This window comes from Hemicordylus capensis, chromosome 3 (assembly GCF_027244095.1).
Source record: "Hemicordylus capensis ecotype Gifberg chromosome 3, rHemCap1.1.pri, whole genome shotgun sequence".
NCBI lineage: Eukaryota > Metazoa > Chordata > Lepidosauria > Squamata > Cordylidae > Hemicordylus > Hemicordylus capensis.
The window spans coordinates 253,621,117-253,648,861 of NC_069659.1; the positions used below are offsets into that span (position 1 = coordinate 253,621,117).

At 44.0% G+C, this 27,745-nt stretch overlaps 1 protein-coding gene across 3 annotated transcripts in view; it reads left to right on the top strand.

Annotated features, from left to right (window-relative positions):
- TCERG1L (transcription elongation regulator 1 like) overlaps window positions 1-27,745 on the top strand; it is a 277,404-nt gene that overhangs the window by 161,804 nt on the left and 87,855 nt on the right. For all 3 annotated transcript variants that reach the window (XM_053312335.1, XM_053312332.1, XM_053312334.1), the window contains exon 5: window positions 17,748-17,873. In XM_053312335.1, the coding sequence (XP_053168310.1) occupies window positions 17,748-17,873 (126 nt within the window). The remainder of the gene's footprint in view (window positions 1-17,747; window positions 17,874-27,745) is intronic.

Sequence of the window (27,745 nt, forward strand, 5' to 3'; positions counted from 1 at the left end):
TAAGCTGTGCGTCCCTCAGGGGCAAAATTTTAGATGGCATAGAGCACTTACTGGGGCAGAGGAGAACCATAGAAATCTCTTCTCCTTCCCCACATAGATGCACACTCTACTGCTTGACAACAGTCTGACTGAGCTCAGCTCATCCTCTCTGTGCCTGGATGCAACTCAGCTACATCGTTAGATCATTGATCTGCATATCAATTTTATTATAAATAGCTTAATCATAGTTAACTTTCTGAGGATACAACCCAATGGCCTTCCAGAAAAAGAGGTGGTAAGATGGTAATATCTCCTCCTCTGTTGGAAATTTTCAGATACCTTAGAGTGAACAGAACACCATATAGCATACAAAGATCATGTGGTCTCGGAGAAGCACATTTAGGTCTGCAAGGGACAGTATAACAGTATATAGAATGCTCTCTTTCGGCTTATATTTTGTGTTTTGTTTTGTTTTTGCTAACCCCAAACAGTAAGTGGTTCATTTATACCCTGAGGCATATAATCATTTATACTAGAAGAGAAGATGAATGATAATATTCTGAAGCACAGCAAGAGGGGATTTATGTTCATGGTTTCATTTAACAGTGGTACACATTCTGTGTATAACTCTCTACATGTGTCTTGTTAAATTCTCTTCTCTGTCTCATAATAGTGGAAAGTCAGCCTGAGTTATTAATCTGGTTGTTATAGGCAAATTTAACAATCTAATCAAGCTCTAAGGAGGAGTTCAGGCTGTTATAATGAAGAGCAAATATGTAGACAATCAGATAAAAATCTTCCCCTTTCTTCTGAATTGTATTTTAGGATTTGTGTGGATGATGATGATAAACCTATGCAGTGGTACAGTGACTTTTCCTGTTTAAGATTCATAGCTATTGCTTGAAGCCAGTACGGATTATGCCATCCAGTTCAAAAGAGTTTTTGAGCCTATCTCACTTACAGCTATCAGTCTGCAACATTTTGTCTTTAACATATTTTTTGGAATCTGGGGGTTGTATTTTAGAAAAGTCCCAAAGAAAATCTTCAATCTAATCTTTATCATATGAGTACAAAACAAAATGAATTTTATGCTTATGAAAGTATGGGAAATTCTTAACTTTAGAGCCAGGGATAAATTATTGTAATGACATGAGTATGGATGGATTTGTCTTACCTGTTCCACTGGGTGACATCCAGACTAAAGCTGTACTAGTGCAAACAGGTTGCACTAGTGCATGGATGTTCTGAGTATGTGCTTGGAAGCTTGTGTTCTGACCTAGTGCAGCACTATCCGGTGTGTTTGCCCAACAAGATGCTCTGTTTTGTTCTGTCCCCAAATCTGAAGATCTGGGAAAGTCCAGTTGTGGTTACCAACTGGGCCTTCTGTAGGGTTGCCCCAGAACACGTTCCCTAATGAAATCAGAACCACCACCCCCATTCTCTGGCTGGTTTTTAGCCTTGAAAACACACCTGTTGTGTTTTTGTTCATAATGTTTTAAAGTTTTATTGATGGTTATTTTAATTGGCTTTATATGATTTAAGGTTTAATCTGTTGTGTTTTAATTTGTAAACCACCCAGAGATTTTGTATGGGACAGTATATAAATGCAATCAATCAATTAATCTGATTGCAACTTTCTGGTGCACTGCTTGCTATAAATACCCAGATCCTGTTCTGCTGTACTTGTTTCACAAGAACAGTAAGTGCAAAATATTGCACAATTTCTAGCATCTTTGTGACATCATGCAGCTGTACAGCCTTTATGTGTGTACACAACTTTGTTGCACTTACACAGCATTGGTCTGGATGTCAGCCATTGAGTTAACAAATAATTACAGTTTTTTCAGATCAGACTTTGTTTTAAATCACAGTTCTTAATGGGCATTATACCTACAATTGTTTTTTAAGGCACAGCATTAACAGGGTTAACATTCCCCTGCTGAATGTTTGACAATGAGGAAATTTAGCAATGAGCCAGAATTGCCTGGTAAGTAGAGTATTGATAGCCACCTAATGGTGCAGTGGGGCAGTAACTTGCCTAGGGAGCTGAGGTTGCTGGTTCAGATCCCCTCTGGTATGTTTCCCACACTAGGGGAAATACCTATATCAGGCAGCAGTGATATAGGACGATGCTAAAAGGCATCATCTCATACTGCGCTGGAGATGGCAATGGTAAACCCTCGTATTCTACCAAAGAAAAACACATGGCTCTGTGGTCACCAGGAGTCGACACCAACTTGATGGCACAAGTTTAACTTTTACCTTTAGAGTATTGATTTGGTCTTGGGCAAAATGGTATCTTTCTCAGTGTGATATATGAATGGGCAAATTGTTATCTGTGTCAGTTCTCCTCTATTGCCACCATGGATAGAAATACAAACAGTGCCCACAGCTCAATGGACAATTAAGTGTTGATTTCTTAAGCAATATCTTTGCTTTAATATGGGCTATGCAAAAGATTACTACCTAAATGAATATATAAACTAATTAATTAAATATTGCAGATCTCTCTAAGCGCTCGTGGTTTGTTCAGACTATGTATTTTGTGAGATTGGCATTGTGCTTTCCTGGAAACCAGGAGGATGTTATCTGGGAACTTTTTCTGATAGCTATAATTTGTTTCCAGCCTGATTGGTGAAATTACACACACACACACACACACACACACACACACACACACACACACTTAATTCTCCTAAACGTACCCATTGCTAATGCGATGTGTGGCAGCTCTCACGAGAGCAGCTGTCTGGGGTATTGTGACGAAGACGAGAGACAATGGTGGTGGCAGTGGGCCAGCCTGGCCCAGCCACTGGTTGGCCACAGGAGGCAGCAGTGCCACCTGGAGAAGGAGGCAGGAGGAGGCAGCAGGCCAGTTTTGCCCAGGCGCTGGAAGGAGGGGGTGGGATAAGGTGGCGGCAAGCTTTCTGGCTGACCCGCAAGCCAGAAAGCATGGAGTGGGTGGGGGGGGAGAAAATAGGCCGGCCAGCTGGCCTGCCCAAAAGTACGTGGGGGGGGGAGAAGCAGGCAGCGGGGGGGGGGAGCGGCCAGTCGGCTGGCCAGCCAGCCAGAAAGCCAAGCATGCCAGCATGGTGGGGGGGAGGGGGGGCTGGCCGGCGGCGCAGATGCTCTGAGCCTGGCCCAGCTAGAACCAATTATTCTGAGATATTCTGTAAGGCTATGCACACAAGCAGATCTACCCAGGATAGGGAAGCACTACCTGGGTAAGGCTGCTTGAGTGCAGTTCTGGGATCTATCCTGATCCCAGTGCTGCCTCCCTTGAAAACCCAGGTTTTGTACCTGGACTTCTACCTGGCTTAAAGGCCATGAGCACGGGGTTCATATGTATGCTTGGGCAGGGGCGTATCTAGGGTAGGGCAGGCAGGGCACGTGCCCCGGGTGCCGCTTGAAGGGGGACGCCATTTTTAAAATGAAAAAAAAGTTCAAAATGGCCACCAAAAACAAAATGGCTACCACGCATGCTTAAATGGCCTCTGAAAGGCCCTAGTATCTGGGGAAAGTCAAATTCTCAATTTATTTTTAAAACTTATCTAATAGTGATGCTACAATGCATAGTAGAGAATTAGACAGGCACTTCTGTTCAGTTTTCCAAGTACACTTCCACATAGTATTTGGGTATTTCATGAGCCCCAGCATACTGAAATTTGTAGTTTTCAAGCATTTTTTGGTCTGGCTATATCCACTGCTAAATAGTTTTTGAAATATTAAAAGATTAACGAGCTTGACTAGTATTTTTGAGCTGATATTATGGCAAAGTTATCTGAAAGATGGGTGTCAGATGTTTGGATGGGGGCACAATTTCAGTGCTTGCCCTAGGCACTATTTCCCCTAGTTACACCTCTGTGCTCGGGCTGTAGGCTCGCAGTGCATTGTGGGATTCCTGGAGGCTGGGATGATAAGTCACAGGCTCCAGAAATCCGCGCTGCTCCATGCAACATGGATCGTGTGGGCTAGTCATGTGCACGGACCGGTTCGGAGGCCACTCAAAAGGCCTCCAGAATCGTCCGGACACGGGGTGGTCTTGGTTCGGATGGGGGGTTCCACAAGAGTATGGGGGGGTTACTTACCCCTTCAAGAATGTTGCCATATTTATGTGAGTAAGCAGGCGGCATACCTCCCTGCCGCCCGCTTCATTCCCCCTCCTCTCTGCGGCGCGGCTCGGCTTCCTCCTCCTTTGTATGTTAAATGCTCAATCGGGCGGCAGGGTATCTCCCAGTCCCTGCCGCCCGGCTCTTCATGCCCCCAGCTCGGCTGGTGGCCACCCTCTGAGCAGCCCCGAGACCCCTGCCGCCCCTTCCCTTCCCATGCTCAAGGGGTCGGCAGGAGAGCGCCCCTGCCGACCCCGTCCCCTTCCCCGGCTGGGCTGCAATGGCTTCTAGGAAGGCGCACAAAAGGCTTCCTAGAAGCCATTGCAGCCCAGCCGGGGAAGGGGATGGGGTCAGCAGGGGCGCTCTCCTGCCGACCCCTTGAGCATGGGAAGGGAAGAGGCGGCAGGGTTCTCGGGGCTGCTCAGGGGGTGCCCGCCAGCCGAGCTGGGGGCATGAAGAGCCGGGCGGCAGGGACTGGGAGATACCGTGCTGCCCGATTGAGCATTTAACATACAAAGGAGGAGGAAGCCGAGCCGCGCGCCGCCGAGAGGAGGGGGAATGAAGCGGGCGGCAGGGAGGTATGCTGCCCGCTTACTCACATAAATATGGCAAAATTCTTGAGGGGGTAAGTAAAGCCCCCCCGTACTCTTGTGGAACCCCCCACCCCAGTGCCGGACCGCAGCTCCGCGGTTCCGTGCACACCCCTAGTGTGGGCACGCAGCAGCATGCCCAAGGGGATGTCAAAGAGCATCTAAGTGAAAGGTAGGTTCCACCCTGCCTTCCCGCCTGCCTGCCCGGTCATGAGAATAGCTTCTGTGAGTTTCATGATTGTTATTTTTTCCATATAAATCCAGTGCAGAAATATGAAAAGCCCTCCCCATGATATTTCTACATTCTTTCACACTGGTATTGAATTTAAGAAATTTGCTTGCAAAAGTAGTTACTCTGTTTTTGTAATGCAGATCTAGATTTCTGTTTTCCACCTTATTCAGCTATAGCATTATCCACAATAGCTTTAATTAGGGTGTCACGGCATGCCATTCATGGCGTTAATTAGGGACACAGTAGTATCCACAATAGCCTTAATTATGGCTGTTTATATTTGCTGGAGAAAAACAATTCGATTTGTTGGAAGCTCATCACCTTCTGCTTTTTCACAAATTGCTCATAACAGTTTTTAAAAGCTGTAATAAAACTGATAAGCTATTTTTTTACCTTTGTAGTCTCTTCTTGTAGAGGTGACTGTAAGAATCTTCTTATCACTTTCACCTTACAGTGAAGGGGCTTCTCTAGACTCCCTTCAGAGGTTTAGGAAAGCTTTTCAGTTTAACTATTGCTGTTTGAAGCTTTTGCATTGGGGAGAAGGTCATGCACAATTAGTGCTGAAAATTAGTGGTTTGTGTCTCTGTTATTAAAATTTTACCAGTTGCGGGGGAGTAACAGCAAGAGAGAGGGCATGCCCTCAACTCCTGCCGGTGGCTTCCAGCAGTGTCTGGTGGGCCACTGTGCAAAACAGGATGCTGGACTAGATGGGCCTTGGGCCTGATCCAGCAGGGCTGTTTTTATGTTCTTAAAAAGTAAATCAAAATCCCAGCACAAGTGACCAAGGATATTGTACATGCATTTGCACCAGTAAACGACAAATACATATGTGCCAGTCCTCTATTAGACACACAAAGTTGTTCAGAATAGTAAAAGATATCCAATGTCAGAAATGTTGGAAACTATGCAGAAATAAAGGGTATGATTTCATATATGCTGAATCTCCGTTGACCAGCTCCATCATAATCTATCATAAATTTGTTTTAATATTGTTGTAAGCTGATTATTTTAAATGATTGTTTGTTAGTTTTTTGTTTTGTTGTTTTGTGCCACCCATAGCCTCTGGATAGGGTGGTTAAAATGTAATAAATAATATAATATAATATAATATAATATAATATAATATAATATAATATAATATAATATAATCACAGACATCTCTCTCAAAAAGACTAAGAGTATAGGTATTTTGGGTGACTATGGCAGAACTGGCTTTCATATACGTGTTAACAAATAAATAAATTCAGAGAGCGCATCTAGTGATTACCTTTTTCATGGATCAGATGATAATGTTCTCAAAACTGTTTCCTGCTCAGGGCATTTACATAGATATCCAGTTTTTATATGCACTGCAGAGAACCACAGATATTTGTAGCACCTTTAATCCAGTCCATGGACTTGAATCACAGCTGATTAAATGGAGCTGTGTCCTTATCTACATTTTGAGGGGGTAACATCATCATGATGATAATAATAATAATAATGGAGAGTTATGCAAGGCATAGGGAAACCGGTGGTCCTGGTAGGAGAGTTGACAGGTTCAAAAAGTGGACAGAAACCTTACAAAATCCAGTGTGTAAACCAACAATGATAATGCTAAATAATAATGAAGGGGAATAAATAATGTCTCAGCTTTCTATGTACTTTACAGTAGAAAAAACAAATGCCCGAACCCATTTTTGTGCTGCCAGACAGTTGATTTCATTACAAAGACTGCAGTGGCTGGAGCACTATCTCATTTTTATTTGCTTTTAAATTGCCTGATTTGAAAACCAATTACTCCACTTTTGACAGAATAATTGGAAATATAGAACTCTGACTCTTTGCTAGGTGGGTAAACAAAGTAACAAAATATGAGCTAATTGGTTGAAAGAAAGCTCTCTCTTTTGTGCTTTTATGAACGTTTGAAGGCTGCTTCCAATGCGTTTGTAAGAAGGATCCAATACAATAAGTCATTTTTCCATGTTCCATTGTTTAGACAAAGCTTTAATTCTGCACTATTCCAGTTTATATAATTTAGTACTAATGAAATTAATTGCATCAGAAACGGCCCCAAAACTTCACAAGCATTCAAAAAACATAAATAAAAGTACCAATTATCCAGTACTACTATAAAACACTCTATCTTCTTGTCACACATGGTGTAAAAAGTGCCTTTAATTGCAACAAAAGCATGGGAAGATGTCTCCTTTGTGCACAGCACATTCTTCCCTGCAAATGAAATAACTTCTTCAAGAACAAAACAAGTGTGTTCAATGTCAAAGACAAAAGCCCTTGTCAGTCATTTTGAATGGTTTGCTCCCTGTTATGTCGGCTAAGGAGCAGTAAGTATTTTCATTCATAAGACCATTTAAAGGCCAAGACCCTGACTTGGGAAATGTGTGCAGCAAGGGAAGCAGGCATGCTACTGCAGTTATAAATGCACATAGGTAATTTTGGAGCCTGGACCAAAAGGCCTTTGGAGCGCCGCCCCCCGCAGTTATTTGCAAACAAGTTAATTGGAGCCCCCCGCCCACATCATCTCCCTACACACACACACACACACACACACACACACACACACACACTGTAGTACACACAGTATTTTTAACTACCAAAAATGTGTGGATTGTTGAGGGCACAAACAGCATCTGAACTCACAAGAATGTAAGAATATAAAACAGGTATATTTAGGCAAATATGCATTAGCAGACCCATTTCCACACAGAACTGAACATATTCCCATCCCACATATTACTTTCCCCACTCCCGCCTCTGTCTCTAAAGCAAAGGTCACTCTCAGTCATCCAGCGCAGGTCACAGTCACGCTTCTCCACCTGGCACAGTGTGGGCCGGCAATGCAGCATGGCAACCAAACCACTGGGGACAGACTAACAAGGTTTTCGGGGGGGCCCAGGGGGTGTGGAGGCCCTGGACTTCAGACTGGAAGTCCAGGGGTATGAGCACCTCTGTCCACCTCTGGGGGGATCTGGATCCAGATCCATCAGAGCTGGAGCCAGCAACAGCTCCCCGGAGTCGGGGCCACTCCCCCTTGTGTATGACTTGTGTGAAGGGGGCGTGGCCTCAAGCTCCAGTGAGCCAGAGTGAGCTCTCCCTTGTCATTTCAGGCAGCGCTTGCTGCCTGACAACATCTATTTCCCTTGCTGGAGGGAAAGAAAGGCAAATAAAAGGCTGTCAGGTAGGAAATGCTGCCTGTAAAGGACAAGGGAGAGCTCGCTCGGGGCTCTCTGGAACCTGGGCATGGGGAGTTTTTTCAGGGCTCTTCCGGAGCCTGAGTCACACCCCGTGCATGTGACATTATGTGCACGGGATGTTGCTAGAGGGATCCGCCGGGCAGGGCTGGAACCAGGCCACTGTTTGGCTGGCTCTGCGCCTGGCAATGAGGATCCAGTGACTCTTGCTAGGGTTCCAGCCCTTTCCATAGAGGCCTCCCCTTTGCCTCTGGACCCCCCAGGAGCAGAGGCCATGCTGAGCCAGGGCTGAGTTCCTGGAGGCAGAGCACATACATGGCTAGTCAAGGCTTCCCTCCCAGTGGGTCTGCTCAGGAGGAGAGCAGCTCAGGTGTCTTCACAGTGATAGGAATCCAGGAATCCAGAAAGGGCCTTGAAGACAAAAATGCCTTTAGGTGTTGCAGAGGTGCATGTATGTAATTTTGGAGCCTGGACCTAAAGGCCTTTGGAGTCTGCCCCCCTCTCGGTTGCAAGTTAAGCATCATCCCCCTACACACACACACACACACACACATATCATGACACATGCAGTATTTTTAACACATGGGTTCTTGAGGGCACAAACAGCAACTGAGCTCACAAGAATGTGAGAATATAAAACAGGTATAGTTATGTGTAAACAATTAACATTATATAATTTAACTATTTAAACATTGCTGTCAGAATGCTCTCAGTGCTTCAAGTGCTGCTGATCCTGCCACTACCCACAGAGTTGTGACAAAAATGAGTTTTTGAAGAACACTGTTAAACTTTGAGTGAAATTTAGCACTTCTAAGATAAATACTTGGTTAACTGTTTAATATGTGCAGCCACTTCTTAGTTAAAATGTGGCCCCTGTTAAAAATCTAACATTGCCACAAAGGAGCACATAGTACTGGTTACGTTTTTAACACAGAAGTAAAATCCTTTAAAATTACATATTGAAATATTGTCAGAGGAGATGTGGTTATGTCTTTAAAGCGTATGAGTTAGTTATAGAGCAATTTTGTTTTTAAATTCACCAATATGAAATGGCAGGGAAGTAATCACTACAAAATTTGCCTTAAGTTTATAAAAAAACAAAAAACCCAACCCTGATTGTTTATAGTTAGGACTCTTATGGATTATGCTTAAACATAATGTCAGCCCTTGGGGTTAAATTCACTTCATTCTGAATGCTTCCATTACATTATGACATTAAGCCAAAGCCTTAGTGCTTATTTAGCATTTGAATTCCAAAGCAATCTATTGTAGAGATTGCTTTTTTATGTTCATGTAGTGCTAAAGTGCACACATATTTATTTCTGCAAGATTATGATTGTCTTTATCAGTCAAGCATATTCCTAGAGCGTAAGGACTGAGCTACTGGACTTTCTCTATACATGGACATTTTGAAAATATATACTTAAATGAACTGTAGATGTAAATTGTGACCTATTTTCCCTACACACGCACCCAGTGAGAACTGCATGGCTTATGTTAATGTAGCCAGCTGTGGAAAAGAACACAATGCTTTAAAGAAATCAAGGATGCCATGTAGAGTGGGTATGAAAGTCTTTGATATAACTTTGAAAGACTTGTACTCCTCCATGAACATAAGATAGATTGATTATATTGAAGTATGTCTCTGCCATTAGTGCAGTCCAGAAAATTTCCCATCTTCATCTATTTAATCAATTGGGAAGCCTTTGCCTCTCCCCAGACACTAAGCAGGTAGGGACCATATGATATCACCCCTGTATGTTGTCCTATTTGGTCTTGATGTGATTGCAAAGCTTGTTGTACATACATATAATGTCATGGTTTGTGTGTGTGCACATTCGCACCACTCTTACCTTCCTAGGAACAAAATTCAGAAAGAAGAGTAATTCAGCCACCTGCTAACTAAATAAGATTGTAATAATTTCAAGGCAGAGCCTTATTTGGGGCACAAAAAGGAGGAGGGATTCCATTGACAGCAGCTACTATTAGGCTGCTCACCCAGTAAACCTAGGAAACCTAGCAGATTGGAGGTACTTCCACAAAGTTGCTCATCAGCTCAAGGCAGCAGTGACCAGGTGAAGCCTAGAAGTTTCCCTCTGATATCCTCCAGGGAGGCACTGGAAGCCACACTTAGCAAAATGCCTATTTGAAGGCTCTATTGGCCAGATAGCTACTTTTTCTTTTTTTTTTTAAAGTAGAATGGCTGATTTTCCTTTTTGGTTAAAAATAAGGCCAGTTACCTGAGTAGTTGGGAAGGTAAGTTCATTGTGAATGTTGTTATATCTCATGATGCCATTCCAAATACAATTAGAGTGTAAGGATCGATTAACACGTGCTGCTCCAGGAATGTGTGTATGAAAAAACTACCTGGGTACAGACAACAATGGGTTTCTTTTCCACATTGAATATAATCTTTGTTCCCAACTGAATAACATTGGCCTGCAAAAGTAATATATCATAGGCCCCACCTAGATATGTGCACAAAAAGGATATTGTGTTTGTTTTGAGCTTGAAACAAACATTTCATCAAAACAGTGGTCGACCCAGTTGTTTTGATAGAATAAAACTCGAAATGTTTTGAGAGTTTTGCCATAGGGAACAATGGGGAAACTTGAAACACCCAATTGTTCTCCATGGGTAGCTCCTATGGACAGCAAAGTGGGTTGGGTGATAGAGCATGATGGATGCTACCTACCACCCAACCAAAAAAAGAAATGGGAAAACAGGTGATTTTTTAACATTTTTAACCTTTTAAAATACTACCATAGGATCCTCCATTTTTAACAGCCTATCAAAAAATAGGATCCCTACATTTTGAAACTCCCTCCTTTCAGCTCTCCCCTTCTTCCTTCCTCCCCCAAGCCAATGGGGGCACAGTTGCCCATGACAACACTTGATTTGTATGATAACAAGCCAATCAAGAAGCAAGGAGATCATAAGCTAATTGGAAGCCAGTGTCAGAAAACCAATCAGCAAGGGAAAAACAGGCCTCCAAAATGGCTCTTGAAACATTGAAACATTTCAAATCTAAATGGGGTTATTTTGTTCCGAGCTTGAAACAGACCTTTTATTTAAAGGGCATTTTATTTTGAACTTGAGACCCTCGAAATGGCCTGTTTTGAGTCAAAACATTTTGCCTATCCCTAGCCCCACTCACATAGCTCCTTCATAGCTTTCTCTTCACTCTTTCCTGAAGTGGTGAGGGAAGAAGAATGGCAAAGCAGTTCTTGTGTCATTGTGGCTAAATGTAAAATACATTCCAGTCCTGAGGGCTAACCCCATGTGTCAGATGTGCGAAGGTGATGCACTACAACCAAGCTTTTGATCTGTTGTGATGACCAGTGAAGCAAGTACGGATTATATACTTTCCTCCAAGTGTGTGTGTAAGTGTGTGTACCCAGTCAGTGTAGTGTAGACAGCTACTGTGACTCTCCCTTGCCAGAGGTCAGTTCTGTTGAGAGGTAGTTTTGGCTTCCTTGCATCTGTCTCTTGCAACCTTTTATCGATGCCATAGGCATACATGGCCCTTTTCTCTCTCTTTCTCATTGATTTGACTGCTCTTGTGCAAGACGAAACATAGTTTTAAAAAACTTTATCTTAAATCATCTACAGGCAATAATTTAAATCTCCAGGGGGAAACAGTGATATTAAGGAATGTGCATGAAATTGTCGTTTCAGCCTGTCTGTAATATATTTCGGAGTTATTGTGGAATGATCTTATTGCCTTTTCTTATGGCAAATAAAAAATACTGTTTGGTTGTTAATGCTCATAATGACATGATTCTTTGTGAGTAGTAACAAAGCTGTGATTAAGAGCCCCAACAGTTTTGTAGAAGGTCTAAAATCTCTTGCGAAAATCAGAAATGACTTGTTTTGAGTACATGTTCACTGTATAGACTGATAATATGAGGTAGTAAATAACTGAAAATGAATCAAGGAAAGGCAATGATATTGTGTTTTGGGAGACAAGACAATGATAATTTGTCTTATTAATTGTTGTAAGGGGAGCTGGAGTTTTCTTAGAAGTAATAAATAACAACTCTGTATAGCCAGTGTGGTGTAGTGGTTAGAGTGCTGGACTAGGACCGGGGAGACACGAGTTCAAATCCCCATTCAGCCATGAAAATAGCTGGGTGACTCTGGGCCAGTCACTTCTCTCTCAGCCTAAACTACTTCACAGGGTTGTTGTGAAAGAGAAACTCAAGTATGTAGTACACCACTCTGGGCTACTTGGAGGAAGAGCAGGATATAAATGTAATAATAATAATAATAATAATAATAATTTTCTACTATCTTGTCATGGGTTCATATTCTGAGTAACAAAAGGTGTTCCTATCTTTATCCCCTTTCAGCCACAAAAGGATTTGAACTAAATTGGTGGTCAGTCACAAGAAATCCCTAGGAATATATAAGCCCAAGCCAGTGAACATAGCTCAAGATATATATGAAATCTCTGCCCATGCCTAGAAGCACACAGTGATGAGGCACATTGGTGAAAGGATCACTATTCCATGCTTGTTATGCTGATCCAGTTCATTATTCTGGACTTTTGATACCATTGACCCTGGGAAAAAACCCCTAGGGGCATTTCCAGGAAGTGGTGCTGGGGGACTCCTGCTCGGTACCTTAGTCAGTGGCTTGTGGCATCCTGCATGGGTCCATTCTGTCCCTCATGCTTTTTAACATCTGCATGAAACTATTGGGGAAGGTCATCCTGGGATTTGGCACTGGTTGTACTGTTGATTTGGCACTGGTTGTACTCAGCTATAGGGATGTTTGAACCTGCTCACCCTTGAGCCGGTTCGCTATCGAACCAACTGGACTCAAAAGCTCACCCTCGAGCCGAGCCAGGGAGCTCAGTCCAGAAGTGAGGCAAGCCAAGCCCCCCGCTCACAATCCAGCTTGAGCGCCATACTTGTAAAGGGGAATTTGGTAAGGATTCCCCTTTACAAGTAAAGGGCTGCCGGCAGAGGGGGAGGGGAAGATTTCCCTTTTGACCCTTTTAAATGAGCCATTGCATGGCGGGATGGGGCAGCGGCGGCTGCAGGGAGGTGGGGTAGTGAAGGGAAAGTTTCCCCTTTCACCTCTAAAAAGTAAAATGGGAGTCACTGCCCCCATCCTGTAGCCACTGCACCCCCCCAAATGCAGCAGCATTTTTTAAAAGGTAAAAGGGCGAACTTTGCTTTCACCTCCCCGCACCTCCTCGCAGCTGCTGCAGCTACCACTGCCCCCATCTTGCTGAGCAGTGGCATGTTTTTTAAGGTAAAAGGGGGGGACTTTCCCCTCTCCCCCAGCAGCCCTTTACATGTAAAGGGGAATCCTTGCCAGAATCCTCTTTACAAGTATGGCTGTCGAGCCCTCGAGCCAGCTCAACGGCCGGACCGGACCAGGACTGGGCTCATCTGAGCCGAACTGAGCCACCTGTGGGCAACTTGAATCCAGTCTGGATTACATTGGAATTATGCCAGAGTAACAAAGATGTGGCAGACCCTGGCCTAGCAGGATCATGAAAGGATTGACCTGTAAAAGTTTCACATGAAATGCCTACCATCTCTCTAAAAAAACACCTTACTCTTTTCGGCAATTTTCTCTCAACTGAATATTTTTTTTAGTTCACTAACTCGTTAGCAACATCCTTTTTAGCTCTATGCAACTTTATTCCTTTTGTGGGTTTCATAACTTTTGCCATATCATTGCCATAAAAGATGGAGGGTTTTGTTGTGGGTTTTTTTTTTTTTTTTTTTAAAGCTAAGTATCATTACAATGATTTATGGTCTTTTTTTAAAAAAAGGAAAGAAAGAAAAATCTTCCTTGGCTCACAGGCGTTTAGTATGGTGCTGATTTATAGCCAAAATTGCAATTTTGTCCCTTGAAAAAGTAATTGCTATTAAGAAACAATGCATTAAAAACAGCAATTTTAAAACTTGCAAAATGGAAAGCCATAAACATTGGAAGCTGGTCCTGCAGTAAAAAAACCCTGACCAGTACATTATGTGGTGGGAGATGTGTATTTGGATGCAGGTTCTGATAGTTTATTCAAACATTATACATTTGATTTTACAGAGACTGTCTTTCTTCTACCACCTGTCTTTCAGGACAAAATCAGATCTTACTTAGTTCTTATGGAGGCCACAAAAATGATTCTGAATGCCAGGAGGGGTTGCCAATATTTTTTTTCTGGTTTTGCTCCTGGCACTCAAATTGAAGTGAAGTAACCACTTATTGTCATGATATACCTGCTTAATTTCTTTGGATCTGTTTAAAAAAATAAGAGCAGGGACAAAAAAAAAAAAAAAGGCAGGAGCACTTGCAGTAGAGCATAAAGTGCATGGAATGTGTCAGCTGCCAGTATGGAGGCATATTTTTGAAATGATCCTCAGGAGGCAGTGGGGTATTGGTGCATGTTATTAGAAGCCAGCAAAAAGCCCATGAAATTTATCCCACCCAACACATCCTCCTTTGCATTTCCCTTCCCTGCACTCCTGAAAGTAGCTCTTGAGTTTTGTTGGGAAGGGAAACCTCAGAAGTGTATTTTGAATTTTCCCATTCTTGTAAACCTGAAGAGGCTTTCTAAAAGTGGAAAAGGGACATTTTTATGCCCCCACTCCACTCTTGTGTACTACTGTTCATGGCAGCTGGGACACTGCCCAGGATTGTGGGCAAGTCTTGCCCTCCAGCACTGTACTCTCCCCCACCTAGAAATTAATTCACTTAAAATGGGAAGCAGCATTATCTGCAGGTTTGATTTCTGATGCAAATGTTGTTCTACTAGTTCAGACAGTTATCCCATAACCCTCTTTTTGTCCAATTTGATCCAAATTGTTATCCATCAGCAAAAAAGTGATTACTAGAGGCATAAGGTAGGTAAGAAAGGAACATAGTCAAGATGCATAGCAACACGTGGGTGCCTGCACTGCTTTCTAGGGATGTGTGAACTGGCTCGACCTGAGCCGGTTCAACATCGAACTGGCCTTGAGCTGGACTGGCCCAGGTTTGTCTTGAGCCAACCCCCACCCCCAGCCACCTCTGGGGGATTCAAACTTTTTGAAAAAGGATTCACTGCCTCTGGGGGGGCACTGCCACAGACAGGGTCTCCGATGGTTCCCCTTCCCCCTGCTGGCCTCCCCCAGTCTCAAAATGGCCCAGTTTGGCCTGGTTTCAGCCCGTTCTGTGCCTCTATATAGTGGTGGTGGCCATTTGGGGGGCCGCTACACATATGCAATGGACACCTGCATGTCCATTGGCCAAACAATGGGCCCAAATTGGCCAAAAATGCACAATGGAGACCATTTGCCAAAAATGCACCAAGACTCACCTGACCTGGGCCATTTTGAGACTGGGGGGAGAGGGAATCACTGGAGGAACACCCCATCCCCCGAGGCCACGGCAGTGCCCCCCAGAAGCAGAGAGTCCTTTAATTCTTTTTTATGTTTGAACCCCTGAACTAGCTCAAAATTGACCCAAGCTGGAGGGTGTTCAGGTATGTGCAAAACTGAACATGCCTGGTTCCATTCAAGTCTGGTTCAGACTCGAACCAAACTAGGCAAACTGGTTTCGTGCACACCCCTACTGCTCTCCATGAAATATGCATTTGAATGTGATTTGACAAGCAGACAACAACAGTCAACATGCATGCACACTCTGCTACTATGACTAGAAGTTGTAGAGAAATAAAGAAGGTGATTAAAGCTGAGCCCATTCCTGAGGTGAAATGCCATGGTGGCTGAGGTGGCTGCTGGCCGGTGCTGGGTTGATGCTTGTTCATGCCGGAGGCCAGGAAAATACAGTCGCCCGCCCCCACCCCCCATGCTGGCCCTGCCATTGGCTAAAGCTCATGAAACTGGTTAGAGCTCAAGGAACTGGCTAGCCCCACCCACCCTTGGCTCCAGGTGAGACACTCTTTGTGCATCATTGTGAACCTCTGGGGCTCTCTCAGCCTTATCTTGGAAATGCCAGAGAGGTTCCAAGTTCCCTCCTTGGCATCTTCAATAGAGGCGACTGAGAGAGACTCCTGCCTGCAACCTTAGAGAAGCTGCTGACAGCCTGTGTAGACAATACTGAGCTAGATGAACCAATGGTCTGACTTGGTAGAAGGCAGCTTCCCATGTTCCAATGTTCCTCCATGCTGCTTCACTGCTGCTGCTGCTGCCGCCAGCTTAATAATCAGAGCCCGGGCAGCTTCTCTGGACTTCCTACTGCTGGGAGCACTTTGTACAGCACACCCAGCAGGAAGATGCCTGGAGCAGTTGTGTGGGCTCTCATTATTGAGTTGTTGGTGATTGCGGCAGCAGCAGCATTCTCTGGCCCTTCCTTCTACTGGGTCTCCTTCCTAGGAGAGCCAGTAAAAGTGAGGGTGGAGAATGCTGTTGCTGTTGGCTTAAAACCAAAATCCCACACAGCCACTCTGGGCTTCTTCCTGTTAAGCACACTGTGCACAGCAGTAGGAAGGCCAGAGAAGTGGCATGGGCTATTAAGCCTCCACTGATGCCGGCAGCATGGAGAGCCCAGCATGGAGAGTGACACACATTGAGTGCCTTGTCTGAGCTTTAGAGGTGGCGGTAGAGTGGGGCTAGTGTAGGGGCGAGGCTACATTGGCCTCCTGCTGTTGCTGGGTCCAGGAGGCAGTGGTTATGGGGTCAAGCAAGACAGTAGGTAGAGCACTAAAAAGGCTCCCCAAAGGTGCACCTGAGGTGATTACCTCAGTTCACCTCATGGGGGGGCCACCCCACCACTGCCTCCATTTTATCCAGTAACATACAGAATGCCATCCACCATACCTAATGTGCCATCTGCTGCTACCTCTCTTGCTCCCATGCTATCTGAATTTAAAAAATTTAACTGTGCAGAAGAGGAAAGATGTGATAGACAGTTCCTCTTTTTGGTTGTCTGTTTGCCTGTTCTTTTCCCTTTTTTCACACTTTCCCAAACTTCCCAAGTGGAACTGGATAAGGAATGACTGCTGCAGACTGTTTCTAAGTTGTTTCTTACTCTCGGCAGTGAAGACTTCTGAGTATGCCAAGGTTAAGGAGTCAGAAGGAATAAAAAGCTATGCTTCCTGGAGAAATAACCCTTGGCTGTTGTTGTCCGTCTCGCAACTTGATAGCAGAGAAAAGAAAGAAAGAGGAGGCAAACTTCAACAAGAGTTCTGGAATACTAAGATATGATGTGCCAACATTCAAAGATGTATTGACCTCATCTCATAAAGGCTTGGGGGGATTTCAGATGGTGGGGAATTCATGTCAGATTGTTCTCCCTCATACTGAAATCTTCTTCATTGCTACTATTCATATACATGCCATTGGCTCATTTCTATAGTGTTTGTTTATTTATTCATCCATATATTGAGATACGTATGCCATCCTTTGACCCTCAAAGGGGCCTCCAAGAACTCCTCACCAATGTGAAGTAATTTGTTAGAATGAAACAATGTAAAAGGGGGAAGGGTTGTAGCAAAAGGGGGGAAAACAACACCATCTAAACACTGAACATTTGGATAAATGTTTTATAAAATATTTGCCAAGAAAGACTTAGCACTAGCAGCATTTGATGATACCCAAAGCTTTTTGAAATAATGTTTCCTCCCTAGCCAGTTGCACTTTATGGAGAAAAAACAGTAATGTAATCGTCATTTATGGTTGATGTGCAGGTGCTGCTTCTAGAATGGATACTCGCGTGACTCCTCTGAGGCCAACTCAAGTCACCAGGGTAGCGGCTATCTCTTCACCAGCTGTGACGTTCATGGCAACCAATTTGGTGGATCAGACATTAACAGGTGTGTTTATATTTCACTGTACTGATTGTACTGCTAAAGCATATGTTGCCTATTTGCATACTTCCAACCAAATAGTTTCTCATAAGGTACAGTAATAAAACCTCTTTTAATCAAAATATTTTGAATATGTAGAGCTTATTGTGGCTGCATACCAGTGAATTCATAATACATGCAAATCAGATAATAGCAGAGATGAATCAATGCAAGTTCTACTCTGTTGTTTCAGTCCTTTCGCCCCAGATCAGTGCATCCAAGAGCATTATTTATAAAATGGTTGGCAAAAAGATCCCTTGAAGCTCCAAGTATGATAGATTCCCTTTGTTCACTATAAAAGAATACCAGTAACTTCTCCACAGATCAAAATGTGTGTCCTCAACACTTTCAAATCTGAATGCCTCTTTGAAGAAGTGCAATGGGAGCCATCTGTGGGATGCCATCTCCTTAGGGAGAATATCCCATAAGTTGGTGCCACCACAGAAAAAGCCCTGCTCCTAGTAGGTAAAATTTCAGTAAGCAATAGAAAATGGAGCATTTGAGATGTGCAGAGAAGCATGAAAGGAGCACATACAGAAGAAGTGAGTCCTACAGTACCCATGTCTCATTCTCTCTAGAGCTTTAAAGCTGAGAACTGGTACCTTGAACTTAATCTGGAAACAAATATGCAATCAATGGACCCAGAACAAATCCAGTGGGTATGATATGACCCATCCCAGTCAATAATCTGGCTTAAGAACTTTGCACAGATTGACGTTTCCAGGTGCTATTCAAGGGCATCTCTACACAGAGAGTGTTACAGTTTTCATGCTGAGGAGGTTACTAAGGCATAAATGCCCATGTGAACGGCTGAAAAATTATTTATATTTATACACAGTGGCCTCATTCACACATAATGTGAAACCAGAGGTTGCTGAACCAACAGTTAATTTTTCAAACCGTGAATCACATTGCAGATGTTTGTGCAATATGCAGTCTGGCAACCTCCGTTTTCAGGGCAGGGGAACCCTTCCCTCTTCCTGGTTCACCAAAACCACATCCCAGCAAACTATGTAGTGCTTGCATCTCCAGACTGTGGGCAAGCATGTCTACAGGGCAGCAGCTATTGGCCACAATCTTGAAGGGGGTATGCTGAGCATGATTGTGCCTTTTTGGAATGGTCCGCCTGCCTTCAGCAGGGAAAGGTCATGTAAATTCTATAAAATGCCATGCCATTCAAGCCCTTCATCTGACAGCAACTGCACTGCCACCCTCGTAAGAGCCCCAAACCAAAACTGTCTCATACAAGCACTATTTGCGGCATGGGAAGGGATCTTGGGGGGACACTATTTTTCTATTACTCAGGAAGGAAGGGAACATGATCACTTCCTAGGAGGGGATATGTACATGAGGGAGGGCAAAGGATCCTGGCGTCTGGCCTGCTGTGACTAAGGATGCTCTTCCGATGGCCCACTCTGACAAAGCACTCCATGGAGACTAAATCACACTCCTGCCCCCGTGGTGGCTTGCCGCCAGGGGACTAACACTCTCATAAGAGGGCCATTCCACTGGGGAGGAGCTTGGGTTTGCCAACCTTCAGTCTTCCATTGGACTGTGTACTCATGAGTTGAACTATCCAGAAAACAGGGCGCACACTTGCACAGGGCCCCTGTTCTCTCTAGTTAATGATAGGACTTTTGCACAGTGATCCCCTCCTCTCCAAGGAAGCCTTTGATGCACCCAAATAAGATTTTGATGCTCCACGTGTCCAGGTATAGCTGGGTGGGCAGACTGGAGAAACACTGGGACCGGGGACAGAGCTTTACCCTTATTCAAATTTCCCAGGTTCAGACTGGTGTTGTGCCATATGCAGATCTGCCACCATGGTGCATCACGGGATGCACCATGGCACATCATGAATCGGAGGGGAGCTCCGATTTCCAGTGAACCCAGGAGAGTAGGGTTGCTGTTCTGGGCAAAAATTAAGGTGGACATATTCAAATAGGTGGACGGGTGGCAAAGGGCACACTTGGACAGCATCTTCGCAGTAGTCACCAAGCCAGAGAGAGCTGATGCTGGGGTACCCATCCCCACAGCTTGACTGTATAGAGCAACCTGGCTGTGCGGCATCTGCCATCCGGCCCTCATGTGTGTCTCCATGGCCTGACACTCTTGTAAGACAGCAGTCCCTAGGAGAAGGGATGTCATTGCACATTATTAGAGATTCATCATGACACCCCTGTCCCCGCGGATGGTTCTTCTTATGAGTTGTGAAGGGGTATTCCCATGGCCTTACACTCTCATGAGTGAGCAGTCTGCTTCAGAACAGCATCCATCATCATCACAGATTTATTTATTTATTTATTTATTTATTTATTTATTTATTTATTTGAAACATTTAATATACCGCACACTCCAAAGACTCCAGACGGAGCACAAAAACATGCAAAACAAGACAACATTAAAAATTACATTCTAAATTAAAAACTGAAGTAACTAACAAAAAAGGGGGAAAAAAACAAATAGGTAAACTACAGGGCAAAAGCCTGGCGAAAAAGAAAAGTCTTCAATAGAGATTTAAAAATCAGTAAGGAAATGGCTAAACAAATCTGAAGGGGAAGAGAGTTCCAAAGAAGTGGCGCAGCAACCGTAAAGGCCCTTTCACGAGTCCGAGTGCCCCGAACCTCTCAGTAATCAGGGACCCACAAAAGGGCCATCTGAGATGATCTGACCAGATGGGATGTAACTGGATGGGAGAGGCGGGTCTGTAGGTAGACAAACGCCAAACCCCGCAAGGCTTTGAAGGTCAAAACGATGACCTTAAATTGAACTCTGAAGCGAATAGGCAACCAGTGCAATGACTGCAGCAGAGGTGTTACCCTGTCATATTTTCTGGCACCCATGAGTAGGAATCCAGATGAAGAATCGCTCTTTTCACTGGGGGCACTGCTGATCCTCCTGCCCAGCCGTTCTCATGTGTAAGCCTAGGGACCACATGTGTTCCCCCAAGGGGAAGGGGCTGGGGCCTCCTTCCCCAACATCACTGTGCAAAAAAGAGAGTAGAGCCATGCAATAATTCCTGGTTGGGGCTGCACTTTAAACCCAACCCCTGGTATCACTTCCCTGCCATATGTTCCCATCCCAGAGATCTAATAGGGTTGCCCTGTTTATGTTGTCACCGCAACTGCATTTGCTTGTGAACATACATCTTGATTTCTTCATTTTCAGAGAGCTATGCACATAATCCCTGTCTCCCCATCCCATCCCCTTTCTCTCCGGACTGCCAGGAGGGGGGAAGAGGGGACAGAATGGAAAGAGGGCATGCCCCCGTGTAACTTTGCCATTGGACAGGCTGACAAGCTTGGGATGCAACGCGGTAGCGTCCTTGTTGCCAGGCCACTGCTTTGTTGGATTGAAAAACAGGGCAAGTGCTCAGAGAGGCAGCCAATGAAAAATGCCACAGGCATGGAGTGGGCATGATCCCAGGCAGGTCTGCACTGGCCTCTCTATGATTATGGTTCCAGAAACTGCATGAAACTACTGTTCTGGTGGCATCCGCATTTGGACACAACGCTGCTGCCAATAAACCTCAGGTTACAGTGGTGGAACTCACTACAAACTGACAGTTCAAATTGTAGTTTGGTGAGGTTTCACATTACACATGAATGCAGCCAGTATTTCCATATTATTCAGAGCAGAACCAGAAAGATATGTGGCAATGCTTTGTCCTGCACAGAAATAGCAGGTTTTTTATCCTTCATGCTTGTTGAGCAGTCTTTGGATATTTGGGGATTTTGTTCACAGTTTGGAACATATAATATTTCTCTTTCATATAAGAAGAATCACCTCATTCTGGGTTGTGCGGGGTGAAATTATCCCAGCATAAATAACAGACCATTCTCATATTGCTTCCCAAAGACTATCTCTCCTAATTTGACTGTAAAGGAGTTATCATTTGGTTGGTGTCTACAGCTACAATCTTATAATCCCTTTGAACACAGTAGGATTTCTCTCCAATGTGCATGCAGCCTGGACAGCTACACTGAAGCACATTTACCACAAATGACTAATCCCTTGCTCCCCTTCCACCCCCAGTAATCTTGTGCCCTTTTATTTGCAAGTAACTTCCACTGTTATCAATAGAGTTTACTTCTAAATCAATAGATTTGGAATTGAGGTGTTCATCTGCTAAAGAACTCTTAAGAAGTGGTAGAACACCTGCAGGACTTATTTTCTTAGTTACATCTGTGAGAAGCTGTTTGCTTTTAAAAAATCTGTTCTATTGAAATTTTCAAAAATACAAACCGGGGGGCGGGGGTGGGGTAGCCTTAAATCTCCCCACAACCACGTTGCTGGTAGCAAGATCATACAGTTTCTTGCCTAGGATAAGGCAAGGACAGAATAACTTTGGATAAATGGACAGAGTTGCAGGAGAAGGATTAATATGAGTAAGTAGAACTCACATGCCCAGCCTCAAAATTTATGGAGGCTAAAGGGATAACAGATAAGTTGTCTTTTTTGCTACATCCCCTTGATAATATAAACATACCATGAACTGTGTTCTTATAAAATATAGCATATCTGTGTCCTTGAGTACCAGAACTTTTGCACTCTTGGAACCAGATGTTAGTTGCTAGAATATGTCTAACTTGTATCTCTCATGCCAATGGTATGTGATTTCATGTGTGATTTCACGTGTGATGTGTTTTTATTTGATGTTTTAATGCTGTGTTGTAAGCAACCCAGAGAACAATTTGTTATGGGGTGGCTAACAAATAAAATTGTTTTTTTGAAAATAACTTATATTATTATTATAATAATTATATTATTTTTATTTATTTATTTATTTATTTACACAGTCAGACAGGTGTTATTGACTGGTTTGTTTTATCCAGACATCGAGTCCTTCCCAAGGACCTGGGATGGCTGAATTTTATTATTGTTGTTGTTGTTGTTGTTGTTATTATTATTATTATTTGATGCTACCAGCATGTTGATATCACTATAACAGTTGATTGATACTGAGGTCAACCTCAAGGGAGAAAATCAAACAAGAATGTAATTGGTGCCAGTTTTATATTTACAGATATGGGTGCAGTCTTCTTCCCTTATTATAGAGCTGCAGCTGTTTCAAGCAAATGTTTTGGCATTTCAACTTTCAAAATGTGTTGGGGAAGGAGAAGAGCTTTACGTTTTTGACATAATTAACTTGGACACCTGACTTAATTAACTTGGACACCTGACTCTACTTACATCACTCCAGCTGCACCTATTTAGTATGGACAGTGCCTGTGCATAGGTTCTGATGTATGTTTAGCTTATTCCTATTGCTGGAGATTATTACCTGTCAGTTGTACTTGCATGCTGACACAATAATGTGTGTTTCACTTGAGAAACTGAATCTACAATGTTGTTCGTGTAGTCTGATTTTTAAAATGCTGAAAGTACAGTAGGACCTCCTTATTTGCAGAACCGCTATTTGTGGTTCCACATGTCCATGGGGTATCTAATAGACACCCATTTCTAGTATCTGCATATACGAAAGGATTAAAACCCACGTATCCATGGTTCCTAGAGGGCCAGAAGTGGAGGGCCATTGCTCCGAGAGGGCTGGAATACACGTTTACTAGAGGGCCAGAAGTGACTGTGGAGGTTGCCATTTTGTCTGCAGGAGCCCAGAAGGGGACAATAAGAGCCATTTTGTGGCTCATTCTTTTAAAAAACTGACCCCCATGGTTTTTCACAGTTTGGGGGGACATTGCATCCTTTTGGATTAATTCCTGGGCACATGGGGGGATTCCTGGACATATGGAGATGCCACGGAGCACGCCAAAGTATGTTTTTTTCCCCACTGGTTTTTGCCATCCCCCCCCCACTGTTTTTTGCCATTTCCCCTCCAGCCTGGAACCTAAACTCCCTTTCCATATAGGAATAAATGCCTCATTACTCATGGTTCCATTAGTAGTGGTAGTAGGTGAGGAATGGAACACCCACAAGTAATGAGGTTCTCCTATATTCGTATTTTAAAAGTGTTACTATTAGTAATGAAGTAAAATGTACAAACATAAGGCACTTAAATAAGAAAATAAGAACAGCCCTGCTGGATCAGGCCCAAGGCCCATCTAGTCCAGCATCCTGTTTCACACAGTGGTCTACCAGATGCCCCTGGAAGCCACAGGCAGGAGTTGAGGGCATGCCTTTTCTCCTGCTGTTACTCCCCTGCAACTGGTACTCAGAGGCACCCTGCCTTTGAGGCTGGAGGTGGCCCACAGCACTCCGACTAGTAGCCGTTGATAGACCTCTCCTCCATGAAGTCATCCAAACCCTTCTTAAAGCCATCCAGGTTGTTGGCTGTCACCACATCTTGTGGCAGAGAATTCCACAAGTTAATTCTGTGTTGTGTGAAAAAGTACTTCCGTTTGTTGGTCCTAGATTTCCCGGCAATCAATTTCATGGGTTGACCCCTGGTTCTTGTGTTATGGGAGAGGGAGAAGAATTTCCCTCTATCCACTTTCTCCACACCATGCATGATTTTATAGACCTCTATCATGTCTCCCCGCAGTCAGCTTTTTTCTGAACTTGAAAGCCCCAGGTGTTGTAGTCTTGCCTCATAAGAAAGGTGCTGTAGGCCCCTCATCATCTTGGTTGCCCTCTTCTGCACCTTTTCCAGTTCTACAATGTCCTTTTTAAGATGTGGTGACCAGAATTGTACGCAGTACTCCCAGTGTGATCACACCATAGTTTTGTATAAGGGCATTATAATATTAGCCATTTTATTTTCAGTCCCCTTCCTAATGATCCCTAGCATGGAATTGACCTTTTTCACAGCTGCCACACATTGAGTCGACACTTTCAAGGAGCTGTCCACCATGACCCGAAGATCCCTCTCCTGGCCAGTCACTGACAGGCCAGATCCCATCAGCATATACTTGAAGTTGGGTTTTTTTGTCCTAATGTGTGTCACCTTACACTTGCCAGCACTGAACCACATTTGCCACTTTGTTGCCCACTACCCCAGTTTAAAGAGATCCTTTTGGAGCTCCTCACAATCCATTTTGGATTTCACTATCTGAAAGAGTTTGGTATCATCTGCAAATCTGGCCACTTCGCTGCTTACCCCTGCTTCTAGATCATTTATGAATAAATTTAAAAGCACCGGTCCCAGTACAGATCCCTGGGGGACCCCACTTCTTTCTTTCCTCCATTGTGAAAACTCTCCTTTTATACCTACCCCCTCTATCCTGTCTTTCAACCAGTTAGCAATCCACACATGTACTTGTCCCCTTATCCCATGACTGCTAAGTTTCCTCAGGAGTCTTTGATGAGGAACTTTGTCAAAAGCTTTTTGGAAGTCCAGGAGCTGGGTCTCATGATCAGTGAGACCTGGTTCTTGAGATTGCGCAGGGAGAGCAGGCTAAGCCCGTACATGAGCAGAGAGGGAGCCCTGAGTGGCTGGATTGGCCGCCCACATGATTGCCGGCTCCGTGACAGAGCCGGTGGGGGCTGGGGAGCTCGGGGGCTGCGTGGCCCCCGGAAGATCCAGTATGCCCTGCGTGAGCACACAGGGCATACTGGGGAGACCTCTGGAGCCGGGAAATGGCTTTTCGCCTCCCCTCCAGGGTCTACTCATGAGTAGCCATGGCGTGGAGCTGCGCCACAGCTATTCATGATCGGGAAGCCTAGGTTTGCAGAGTGCTCTCTCCGCAAACCGGGCTTTGGGGAGGGCTACAAAAGTGGGCTAGCTGCTTGTAAGCCACCGGGCTCACCTCACCGGTGGTTTACATGATCAGCAAAAATCGGGCTAGGCTCTCCTAGCCCGATTTTTGCCGATTGTGAGAATAGCCCCCAGGTATTCTATGTCAACTGGATCACCTTGATCCACACACTGTGAGATCAAGGTGTGAGATCAAATGTGTGAGTATATTTTGGCAAGGGTGAAAATATGCATTTTAAAAGGCTATGCAAGCCGTTTTCATGTAACCTTCTCATTACTATAGTCTAAAACTAGTGTACAATTCACACAAAACGGAGTTTGAACCCATCAAGCTGCCTTGTGCTATGCAAAACTATAGGTCCATCTAGGTCAATAGTGTCCATACTGACTGACAGTTGCTCTTCATTGGATGAGGATTTTCCCCAGCCTTGCCTGGAAATGCCAGGGACTTTTAGCATGAAAAACATGTTCTCTACCATTGACCTACAGATTCTCCCCTGAAGGGGAAAGCTTGTGATGGATAGCTTTAAATCCTTTTCTGGATCATTGTGGAACAAGGAATTTCCTGACTGTATAAAACCTGAAATTTACTTAAAATAGAGACTAGTAGAAATATAGTAAAATGGATGTCCTCATGCCAAAAAAGCCTATATATATTACTTGAGGTTCAACGTCCAGATACTGGTGATTCCAGTCTGAAAGGTGATACCATCAGGAAGCAATTGAAATATATATGCAATCTGGACAGATTTCAGGCTGTCTTGACTGGAACAGACAAACGTTCCATTGCTTCCACTCCTGTTTCACTTACCTATCACTCATGGTTTTTATTTCCCACCACCACCACCACTTTATATTGTATTTCCAACAGCATTGGGCCATTTTGTCTTCCTTTTACTTTCTCTTTTCTCCCTCCCGCTCTCTCTTTTTGATTTCTTTTTAGTTAATTTGTTTTCATTCTAGTATCCCTGCCCCTATCCCATACCCACAAACGGCTTCTACAATATGGGTCTGAAAAAGAAATCCTCCTCATAAAGCAATATTTATTGAAAACACTGAATTAGAGTAGGAGCTCCCATATGGTTCCATCATAAGTGTCCTTAAAATAAGGAACAAGTTGTGGCTTACCAAGCTGAATGCTGCCTGCCATCTCATGTATTTCAGCTCATAAGGGATTTTATAAATCTCCTGATTTCGGAGATTACCTAGAGCTTCCAAAACAAGGGGAGTTGTCAAGTACCTAGCTTTGGTTTTGTGTGTCAAGTGACGGAGACCTGCTTTGAAACAAGCAGAATATCTACTTTGAAACTAGAATTGTTTGAGCACAACTCATTTGCAATAGCAATTTCCCACTATCCGTGGCCTTCAAATTGTCTCCATTACCAACAATGGTCTCTGGTTATTAAATGGAAATGCAGGGATCTGGTATTATTATTCTTTTAATGAACAAGAACTTCTCATTGTATACATACAGGCTGCAAAACAGAATGTAAACCTTACAGTGTACCTGGAAATCACATATTTATACCCAGGCTTCTGCCCTCATTCCAAGATGTATCATGGTTACATACTGAGGCTTTTCTCATGAGCAGCCAAGCCTAGGCTTTGGCTGCCCATGAGAACCAAGGGATCCACGTGGGCCCAGTGGTGCTGGGGTGCCAAACCCAGTGCCAAAGCCCGGCTCTTAGCCAAGGTTAAGGCTAAGGTTAAGAGCAAAGGTGCTCTTAACCCAGCTGCCAGGATCATGTGTCAGTGCGAGCTGCTTGCAGCTTGTGCTGACACAGAGATGGATGCCTAGAGTGCCTGTCCCCTTGGGGAATCCCCCAGTGCACCATGTGTGGTGTACTGTGGAATACCCAGAGGCTGGAATAACAAGTCCTGGCCACAGAACAGTGTGGATAGTGTGGGAGTGCACTCCCATCAAGCATGCAACAATCAACTGGGGGGAAGGCAAGTTTTGCGAAGCCTCCCCCACCGCCTGCCCACTCAGAAGGTCATGTGAATGGCCCCTCTTAATGGCAAGGGGAAAACACTAGTAAATACTCAGAAGAATGGTTTTCTTGATGACTTCGTATGTTCCATAATTTGCATTTAAAATTCATTCGATGATAAGCCTTCCTGGGTTCTAGTGTATTCCACCATGGTTCTGCTCACTATCCTGAGTGTTCTGCAGCTATTTGCTCCC